We start from the raw sequence: 10739 nt of genomic DNA on the forward strand, positions 1-10739 counted from the left end.
AAAAAACGATCGGACGGCTGAAAGGGGTGATGGCCTGAGAACGCTCGGAGTCCGTCCCATTTTGTTGTCTCTAATATGTGCAACGCCTACAAAACCTGCTGCCACGCGATCCTTCCTCATCACCGTCACCCACCTGTGTGCCCTATAAGGCTATATGTCTCTTGTGCCGTGCAGACCCCTCGATTAATTCCCGTCCGCTGCTAGATCGACCGCCGCCTGCTGACTCAGAGAAATCGATGCTCCCTTCGCTCGGCCGCTGCCGCTTGCTAACTCGCAGAAATTGTTGCTAATTGGGTGTTGGGCGCCTAAGCAGGCCTTACGCGGGCTTTTTGGCGCGCGAGCGAGCGAAAGGCAGCGCGCAGGAGAACCGCGCCTCAAAGCGTTTCGCGCCAGGATTTTTTCCATTAGATCTGATCCAATGTTTCTTTTCCTGTAAAATGAGAACGATAGGAAGCAAATCCTATGGAACACGGTTTCCTATTCCTGCATTCCAAATGGCAGGAAGGAAAGTTTTCCTACAAAAACCCTATCTCACAAAAATCCTGTGTGGATCCCGTGTTCCAAACGGGCCCTTCGTCTCTTCGAAATGCCGCACCGGCTGTGATGATGTGTGCACGGTTTGTTCCGAGAAAGATGACAAGTTTTTTTCTTTAAAAATTGAGCCACTAAAAAAAGGTTCGCAGATGATAACACTGTAGCGCAGAACACGCCTCGTCCCGGCTGATAGTATTATTTCTACCTCCAACAAACTATGTACAATGCAGATCATATTAATTTCCATCATGACATATATTTACTAGTACTAGTAGATTATTAGTACAGCTGATTAGCAAAAAAAAAGAGGGGAATGTCAAGCCCAAAAAGGAAGAAAGAAAATAGATCTCTCACAAATCCATCCATCCGTGTATCACATCACGAATGAGACAATCTCAAGCTCCGGCAGCAGGCCCGCCGCTTGCTGCTACTCGTCCACTTCACTCACTGCTCTCCACTCGACTGGATCCATCCAGGTAGCAAGAGATTTCGGCTCCCGTTCTCCGCGACCGAACAAAAAATCACTTTATATACGGATAGGAGGAAAAACGATCGGTACTCGAGAGCTAGCTAATTAATGGAGCGCGCTCATGGCGTCCTCGTCGGCCTAGTACTTGATCTCCTCGGCTTCGGCGTCCGCGGCAATGGCGTCCTCGTCGTCTTCATCGTCCTCGCCCTCGCCTTCCTCCTCGATGCTCTCCGACCTCTCCCTCCCGCCGCCACCGCCGCCGCCGCTCCCCCGGCCCTCGGACTCCGGCGACGCCGCCACCGGGTGGTGCACCTTGTAGGCGGCGGCCGGCGGGGCCATAGCGCGGCCGTGCGCCATGGCCGGGTGCGGGTGGTGGTGCTGCTGCTGCTGCAGGTGGTGGTGGTGCGCGGCGGCGGAGTGGTAGTACTCCTGCGCCGCCGCCGAGGACACCGCCGCCGTGTAGTGCGTCTGCGTGGCCGGGTGCGCGCCGTAGATGGCCGCCGGCCCCGCCGCCGCCTGCGCCGCCTGCGCCGCGTAGTCCGGCGGCATCCATATGCCCCCCAGCACCACCAACTGCGGCGCGCCGGCAGGGGGAGCAGCCGGCGCCTGCATCGGCCGCCGCGTGTGCAGCCTGTACTTCTGCTCCCCACACAAGCACAACAAGAACATATACACTTTCAGATCCACACGCACCAATGACCCATCTGATTGTATAATCATGCATGCTGCTCGTAATTAAAGTGGTTCATCATGCATAATTACCAGTGGAATGGAAGGGATACAGTACGTTCAGATCAGAATGCAGCAGCAGGCAGGGTATGATGATCATGATGATATGATGGGATTATAATTGCGTACCTGGAGATGGCTTTTCACCTCATCATTGGTCAATCCGTCCACCTTCATCAGCTCCCGGATCTGCTTCGGGGTCGCCACTTTAATCCCAATTTTGCAAACCAACAAAGCAGATTTATTTGTCTTCAGTACGTACCCACATGTAATTATAGTTCCCCTTTGATGTATCTTTAAGGCGAGATTACACATGTATATATATGTACCTTGAGCGCCGCCGAGGATTTGGAGCGCATTGACGAAGCGGCGGTGCAGCTCCGGCGACCAGCACCGCCGTGCCTTCCGGTTCGTCTGCGGCGCTGCCGCGGCTGTCGTCGTCTGCGACCCGTTCTGCAGTACGTCGTCGTCTCTCCTCGCGACGGCCAGGCCGTTGTTGCCGCCGCCGCCAGCGTCATGGTGAAGATACGGCTTCTTGTCCCCAGAGGCAGACAGACCATTGTTGATTCCGACCAAGGCGTCCTTCTCGGCGCCGGGCGCGAGGGCGAGCTCCGGAAGCAGCGCGGCCGGGCTATGATCCGCCGTCGTCGTGATCATCTCCTTGGTGAACGGGAGGAACGCGCCGCCGTTGCCCCGGGTGCCGGCATCGAGAGGCGGGTGCTCGGAGCGCTCCTTGGGCGTCTGCGGGGCGTCCGCCGACGACGGCGGCGGCCCGTTCCAGAGCTGCGCCGACACCATCCAGCTCGCTTTCGGGTTCTCCGACGCCGCCTGCTGATTCTGGTCCGCCGCGTCGATGTTCTTGCTCAGCGGTATGAACTCTTCCAGCACCAGCGGCGCCCTGCCTGGCCCCGCCGTGCCGCCATGGCTGCTCCCCATCTGGCACGCCTCCAGCTGCTGCCTGTACGCCTCCATGGCTGCATATATGCATGTATGCACATTAACATTTGCATGCATGCAAATCGCATATATGTAGACAAGTCAATTAATTGGTTACCTTGGTTGAGGAGCTGCATGCAGAGGGGGAGCTCGCGCTTGAAGGCGTCGATCTTGAGCCGCTCGTCGTCCAGCCGGGAAAGGAACTCCTGCAGCTTCTGGACCGTCGTCGTCGCCGACGCTTGCTCCGCCGCCGTCAGATGGTGCTGCTCCACCACCAGCGGCGCTTGCTTCGGGGTCATCGGATGCCCGCCGCCGCCACCGCCGTTGCCGTTGCCGTTGGGAGTGTAGTCTAGGGTTAGGTCAGAAGGAGAAGAATCCATGTCGTCGAACACCTACACGTACGTTACACGTTCTGTCGTCAAGGTGCGGCGAGTCTAGGGACCGAGAAGCTCTAGCTGGTATATTTTCTTGGATATATATCAAGTGTGTTGGGAACTTGAGAGAGGGGGAATGAATGTGAGGTAGTGTCAAGTGTGTTTGATGTGGGGGGATCGGAGGGGGGAATCGGCTTGTTTTAAAGGGTGGGTTTTGGGAGCTAGCGAGGGAAGCGAGAATAAATAAAGTTGGACTTAGATGTGGTGAAAAGCAAAAGCTGTGTATCAGCAGTTGTACAGTATCATCTTAGCTAGTAGAGGTATATATAGAGAGGGATAAAGCAAAGGGCATGGTAACTTCTTGCAAAGATCAAAGGCGCAAAAGCGAGTAATCTTCTGCATGCATCCATGCAGGAGGTTTCATGCATGTCCTGTACAAGCACTGTCCTAGAGCTTGGCTACAAGTCTAGCACAACGTACTTCACCGATTCTCTCCCCCCTCTATCTCTTTCTCTCGCCTCTTTTTTTTCGAAAAGGGGGAAAGCCCCGGCCTCTGCATCAATCGATGCACACAGCCATTTTATTACGAAATTCAGTGTCATAAAAATACAGTTTATGCATCACTTCAAGTTGACAAAAAAATCAGCCATCGGAATAAAAGATACAAAAAATGACTATGCATCATGTAGCTAGAATTCTACTAGTGGACCGCCATCCACCCCGGCTGAAGATATCTCCAGTATCCAAAAGCTCCCACTGGTCCACAGAGAGTAGATAAGACCACAAACGGATCCAGTGAGTGGCCCTGTAGAGTACCTGCAAAAAATTAACCACTCTAATCTTGTTAAAAACAATATCATTGCGGCCATTTCAAATAGCCCAATAAACAGAGAAACTCCCACCCGAATTTGAGCTTTAAGTTTTTTATCAACACCGTTCAACCAATTCCCAATTCCCAAACATATTTGGAATACAATATGTTGTACTACAATACATCGTCTCTCGTGGACAACTCTGGTCGGAATACATGGAAAAATGGAAGCATTCAATTGTTGGCTAGGTCTACTTGTCTTATTGGATCAAACTAAGTCTTTGCCACTCAACGTAATAGTGCCGGCGGTAGGAACGTATTTTTCGTGGTCAATCTTTTCACAAGGATGCATGCCTCATTTTGCGGTAGTACTTTCCTGAACTTTACACTGTTTTTTTACAACAAGGAATCAACCCCATCACACACTAGCCAGCCAGCTAGCTAGGAATTTAGCTTAGTTGGGTGCGCCAGATTCAAGGATTAAAGGCGAGCTCAAAGTAGTCCAAAGAGAACATTGCAAGTCCAAGAGAGAACCAGCAAGGTGTCTTGAAGAATATTTACCTTTCGACACAATATTATTGATTTCAAACATGCACACACGCACACAAGGGATAATCACCAGATATACCTAGCTACCTGGGCCTGGGAACCAAAGCTCCACCCTCTCTACTTGCACTACAAAAATCAAAAGGCAGCAAATTCAATATATATATACCTAATTAATAACAGTTAACAAGTATATCAGAGATGCTCAAACAGTGGCAGCTTTTGTTTTTCTGGGTTCTAATGAATGATTCCCGCATGATTAATCCTACCAAAGTAAATGGCAAAAGCAGTACCAAAGCATATACCGCACACACAATTCAATCCCCCAAAGATATGAAAATATTCCTCCCCCTCTCTTTGCTTTGAAAAGGGTGGTGCATCCCTTCACACACAAGCTCCTTCTTCTTCGATCTTCACCATGAATGACTTACTTAGCCGCACACAACTTAACACATGTGTGTGTAGTGCAAGAACAACGTAGTACTGGCAGTGCACTTTGCGTTCACAGGGAATATGTTAGCATGGCTCAAGCAAGGAATATCTTAGGCTTTGGGGGGGGTATCAAGCCACACAAAGAAGGACACAAAGGGAAACATATGCATGGTGTGTGCTTTAGAGAGAGGGGGGGGGGGGGGGAGAGAGAGAGCGAGAATGTGGGAATCTCCCCTGCTGCTACTACTATTGGCTTTTCAAGGAAGTGGGCAGGAAGCTAAGAAGATTCTCCTTCTCTCTCTCTAGATCTCCCTCTCTCTCTTGCCCACACAGCTTGCAGTAGGAGTAGTATGCTCTGAGTCTATACCAGGGGTAGAGAGAGAAGGGGAAAGTATTGGTGCATCGAATTCCCTGTGCAATAATTAGGGTTGGTCGCTTTCTTGGGGCAGTCTTCAGGTACAAGACTCCAATCCCGACCTTTTCCCTGGATTCTCTAGCTATCTGTACGTACCAACGCTAGCTTGTACTGCTGTACACATTTGGTAGGTACGTAGCACGTACGTATGTGTACAGCTACAGCCTAGCCCCTACGTGAACACATATACGTATATAGCCGCAACAGCAAAAAAATACAGATTAATTTCCTTCTGGATGATAAGCTAAGTAATGGCGTGACGATTCATATGGATTTGTGCATCTAGAGAGAATGCCATTTGGAAAACACTTTAGGTCCTGTTTGGTATTAGAGTTTTTGGGGTGTTTTTTTAGTGTATTATCCACTCTAAATTGAAAACACTGCAAATCACAAATGGTTGTTTGGTAGGAAAAATTTAGAGGGGATTATCCCCAATTTCCCCAACAAAACACTCAATTTTTATACCAAATTAAAACACTTTTCAAACTAATGTTTTTTTTAAAAGACTCAAATATCAAAACACTAGTTACACTAACACCAAGCAAGACCTTAACGGATTAGTTATGGATTAAGGAAAACACTGTCTAAAGCAGTTGAGCTATAGGGATTTCATGCATCATTCCGGGTCAAGAGTACAAGCAAGCACGTACGTAGGACTACTCCTCTGTAGTCCTAGCACGTCGTACATGTCCTGCTCTGGCCGTTGCAAAGCGCACGAGAGAGGCCAGGCAAGCTTTAGGCACTTTCTCCTCGTGACACGCGTCAGCAGCTAGTGGGCCCCCAAAATCGTCCCGTGAATATCCCGTCCTTCCCCGACAATTTTTGTCCACCGACCCCTCGAGGAATATTCTCCCCCTCCCTCCCGACGATTTCTCTCTCGGCCCCATGCAGCAGCAGCAGCCCTTCTTGTGTTGGGTCTCTCTCTCGCAAAATTTTCTCGCTCTCCTTTCCACGAGAATTTTCTTGGCAAAATTTTGTCTGACACCTACGTACGGTGGATTGAATTTTACTCCTGTAGTTACTGTATCTTGAATCCTGCATATGACCTCACGTTCTGGGCGCATTGCCCAGGATTCGATCTTTTAAATGGTATTTATAATTATTCGGTCTCGTGAACATTTGGTGTTCCTTGGGTTCCATAAAAAAAATCTTGACGAGAATTACTTTTCTATTGCCAACTGCCATGGCACCCCCTAAACTTTTGCAACTTTTTTTACATCGTGTAATATTTGTGCATCAGTATAACAATCTAGTTAACCAAATAGTGAAATATATACTCCTCTCCTCAATATTTTTATGGATTGAAGACACATAAAGTAGTGTAAGATTGAAGTTTCATAACTCATTGAACTATTTTGTAATCTTTAATTAACGTAAGATCTTAATTGAACTATTTTATTTTTATTTTTATTTTGAGAAACATTTTCGTCTATTTGTTGGTGTTTTTCTACATACTATTGTAATTTTGAGGGGGGAAATTCAACCTTGTGTCATGTTTGTCACGTGTTGACAATTGACATAGGACATGTACAATGCAAGATGTGCTTAAAAAAGCATTTTTTTTGTTTATGCACTGGTGCTTTTCTAAAAAGAACAAATGTTTAGTTAGACACCTTTACCGTAGAAATAAGCACCGATGGTTAGAATAAACCGGTTTAATTTTGTAAAATTCTTCTTAAACACCTTTTTTTTTTAATAATCTTAAATACCTTATATTGTATACATGCTTTTATGCGTGTTAAGTTGGCATCTCTGATGATAAAATCTCAGATCCGCCGCTGGCTCGATGCATGTTTACTCAAATTTGATCAACACATTATACTTGCAACAAACGACCTCTGGCATCTAAGTCTGCTTTCAGAGCGGCACTTTAAGAAAGCTGCATGCATGTTTGTGTTCACTTCAAACTGACGAGCCTGACCTGACTCCCTCGTGTTGTATGCGATCTCTTGGAAGATTGTGGTACAGATGGGCATATTCTCTGCCACTAGCCCAGTACGCGTGAAAAGGAAAAGGACAAGAAATTCTCCAGAGAAAGGGAAAAAAAACTGTCTCTTCGGCCCGCCTGTTTTGCGTGTTAGAGTGTTAGACCAAGATAATCAGTTCATTATTCAGTGGGACTGAGAGGAGAATATATGTGGAATGGCGGGGATAATTCAGTGCCGCGGAGAAAAGCAGCGATTAGGAGAGGATGCAAGAACAGGAGAAAAGAACGGCCATTGCTCATCAGGAATCTAATGGCCCTGGCCCCGGATGCTAATCTCGGCTGCAGATATAAGGTTCTGGGAGTACTGAACAAGGACCATACGAAATTACGAACACCCCATTCATTATCTCCCAAGTTGAGAGAAAGACGGAGAGATCCTCCAGCTGCCTGGAAAGAATTCCTGCAAAATATCATATCTTGGTTGGTCGATTCGGATTTGCGTTCTGAATGTTCCTCATATCCTCCAGCTAGCTCCATCGGTCGAACGTCGCTTGTCATTCCTTTCCATGCAACTGGATGGCTGGTTATTTATAAAAGTGAGAGAGGGTTGAAATTAGGTTTGGATTCCGGCTCGGGTCGGGTGATTTCGAGACGCTCCTGCAGCGAACAAAGGGAATGTTTGCATCACAAGAGACTTAAGAGGTTCTAAGTAGTTCTAACTAGGTTGGAATTTTCCATTTTTATGCGGCAAGAGTCTGAGGAAAACGTTGCTGTTATTTTTAACCCAAGTTTCTTATGCATGCTTGGTTCGAAATTAACTTCTATCTCTTCAAAAACATAGTGAAATTTAGCAAAACATTTGAAACAATCTTCAGGTGTATTATTGATCGCTCGAAGAACGAAATCCGACACTTCTGAAAGAACGAAAGGCAGAAGGCCCCTTCTCTTTGAAAATTTTCATCTTTTGACGCGTAACAGAGAGATCAAACATAACAATTTGAAAAATCAAACTCGATGAGTCTCAGCGTCTGATTCCTTTTCTGGAAAGGCAACAAACGAATGATGTGTCAACAGTGAAACGCCCCTCAAATGGTACTAGCATACATCTTCCCTTTAACCTCTTACTACTCACGTTTAAGCAAGCTTTAAGCTTAGCTTCTTCTCAGTAGGCCACCTCTGTCCCGGACCAAAGTTCAGGAAACTGCCCTGAAAACGCTCTTTCCACCTCCATGAAATCCACTGATTACATGTTCATTAGCTCGTCTTTTTTCTCCGACATGAAGATGCCACGTAGATTCGCTAATCAAAGCAATGTGATTCCCTCTTGCTTCTCTGATAAGCCATTCGTTCTCACTGATCTGCTTAATTAATTAATAACTCCTGCTTTGCCTGAACCTTGATCGATGAGGGTCTGTCTAGGTGGTGCCAAGCTAGCCTCGAGCCCTCGAGTAGACTTTACAGGCAGATTCCTTAACACCGCAAGGAGCCGCGAACAATCCGTCCAATATATGCATCTCGAATTACTCGATCGCCCGCTGCCGTAGCATGATGGCGAAGAAGAACACACACAGTCACACAGACCTGGAAGCGTATATAATAAGACTGACGAACTGCCAAGCGACAGGACAAAGTCATTTAAAAAAAAATTGCAGTTCAGTTCCATGCTTTTGCCTGCCTCCAGTTCCTTGGTTGCAAGCAGCAAAATCCATGTCCGGTCTAGCTTGACGTGTAGTGGTCTTGGCGGTATCTTTCCTAGCTAAGCACTTTTACAAAATGCACAGCTTGTTTTTTGGCTGTAGTAGTCGAGCCGTTGGGCCGTTCCTGAACTCTGACGAAAAAAAATCCTTTCCCTCTGAACACCACTGCTGCTCTTCAGAAAACCTTCAGTTCAGGCTGAGTGAGTGCGTCGCATTGACTTGAGTTGAGTGACATGGCTGTAGCATAAAACATCCACCGCTACCTTTAATTATTCCCCACCTTTGCGCCAGAAATTTCAGGTCTTGCTCCTGTTGTTTTCTGGATTCAGATTGCGCTAGCTCTTCAATTACATAGCGGACATTACAGTTTTACCCCTAGGCTGTGGCCACGGGTCAGTTTGCCGCTTGGATCGAAGTGGGCACTTCTGTGACTCCCGTTGACAGACATGAGTCGCCAATGGCAATCAATCATGTGGAGCAGTCTGAAGAAGATACCGAGCAGCACACTGCTAGAAACAAAGAACAAGGGACCAAATGGAAGGGGGAAATTTAAAATGTTGCATGGTCTTAATGTCTGATCATGATCACCGTGGGACATGGTGCATGGGATAAGGTTAGGGGCCGGGGTGTGATTTGAGAGGAGGGGATCTATGCCCTTGGCCTTTGAGGGGATTAAGGCCAAGGGAAGGTGCATCAAAGGAAGCCAAGTGGGTGGAAAGGGAAAGGGATCCTGGGAAAGAAGCATCTTGGAGCAAGGATAGAGGGATGGAAGGAGGGGGAATCTACCCCATGCATAAGGAGAGACAGAGCTTGCTTTCAGAGGGGACTTTGGGCAGTCAAGTAAAGTGGCTGCAACTGCAACTGCAAGAGCAAAAGGGGCTTCTCGGGGTGGTAGCGGGAGGAACGGGTTTGCATGATCCAAATCTTGCAAAGGGGATGCTGCCATTGGGGCCCGGGATAGCTGCTACTCACTCTGGCGCTGCCACACAAAAACATTGGAGGGGGATGTTCGGAAAAGTTGGAGGTAAAATCTGAAAATAGGAAGGAAAAAAGATAGTTTTGGAGAAATCAATCAGTCAAATAAAACAAGATTTTTTACAAATAATAAAGAATACATGAGAATTAAAAAATCCCAGCAAATGGAAATTTATATTGAAAACATATTTTAAAATGTTAATCTGAAAGAAAGTTTGAAAATTTAAAGGAAGATAAGCAAGGTTATGAAAACCTTGGCAGTTCTTAAAAGTAAAACTAAATGCTACTGAAAACATATATTTAATCCATTAAATATATTGAAATCTAAAACTAAAATCCACAAATATTTCTAGAACAATTTCATGCGTTTTTTAATTCCCACAATCTCTATAAATGCTACTCCCTCCGTTCCATAATATAAGGCGCCCACGGATTTCAATGTCTACCTTTGACCATCAATTAGACTAACAAAATGTGAATTATGTGTTATAAAAATTATACCACTAGATTCATATCTGAAAGAAATTTCTGATGGTTTAATTTTTACAATACATAATTTACATTTTGTTGGCCTAATTGGTGGTCAAAGCAAAACATTGAAATGCGCGCGTGTCTTATATTATGGAACGGAGGGAGTATTTTTTATGGCTTCAATAATTTACGCCTCTTTTGCGTTGTGAACTTGTGATGAATCACGAGTGCTGAGAATAGCAGGGAACTCAAAATCAGCAGTTCAATTTAATTTTGTAGGATAATAATGCTATGGCATATAGAGATGGATGTCCAAACAAAAACCGCCTGAGTAAAAAAAATGAAAAAAATTCATATATTACATGCATATGTTTGAGTATTATAAGTATTTATAAATTTACATGGAGAAAGCAACATTGTCGT

The 10739-nt window shown here is 46.2% G+C and overlaps 1 protein-coding gene across 1 annotated transcript; it reads right to left on the reverse strand.

Moving 5' to 3' along the window:
* Nucleotides 1–695: 695 nt before the first annotated feature.
* On the reverse strand, nt 696–3309 carry LOC100822315 (transcription factor NIGTH1). The gene is made up of 4 exons (XM_003565368.4): nt 2787–3309; nt 2062–2706; nt 1862–1938; nt 696–1642 (listed from the first exon to the last, which is right to left on the reverse strand). The coding sequence occupies exons 1-4, from the start codon at nt 3046–3048 to the stop codon at nt 1142–1144; spliced, it is 1485 nt and encodes a 494-aa protein (XP_003565416.2). The 5' UTR covers nt 3049–3309; the 3' UTR covers nt 696–1141.
* Between the last annotated feature and the right edge of the window lie 7430 nt (nt 3310–10739).

The sequence above is a fragment of the Brachypodium distachyon genome, chromosome 2 (genome assembly GCF_000005505.3).
Source record: "Brachypodium distachyon strain Bd21 chromosome 2, Brachypodium_distachyon_v3.0, whole genome shotgun sequence".
NCBI classification, from domain to species: domain Eukaryota; kingdom Viridiplantae; phylum Streptophyta; class Magnoliopsida; order Poales; family Poaceae; genus Brachypodium; species Brachypodium distachyon.

What these genes read in the sequence shown, in the direction of transcription:
- LOC100822315 (XM_003565368.4), bottom strand. Translation starts at nt 3,048, where the DNA reads ATGGATTCTTCTCCTTCTGACCTAACCCTAGACTACACTCCCAACGGC. An exon ending in AATCCTCGGCGGCGCTCAAG is followed by an intron (nt 1,939 to 2,061) that starts GTACATATATAT and finishes TTGGGATTAAAG; the next exon opens with TGGCGACCCCGAAGCAGATC. An exon ending in AGGTGAAAAGCCATCTCCAG is followed by an intron (nt 1,643 to 1,861) that starts GTACGCAATTAT and finishes TGTGGGGAGCAG; the next exon opens with AAGTACAGGCTGCACACGCG.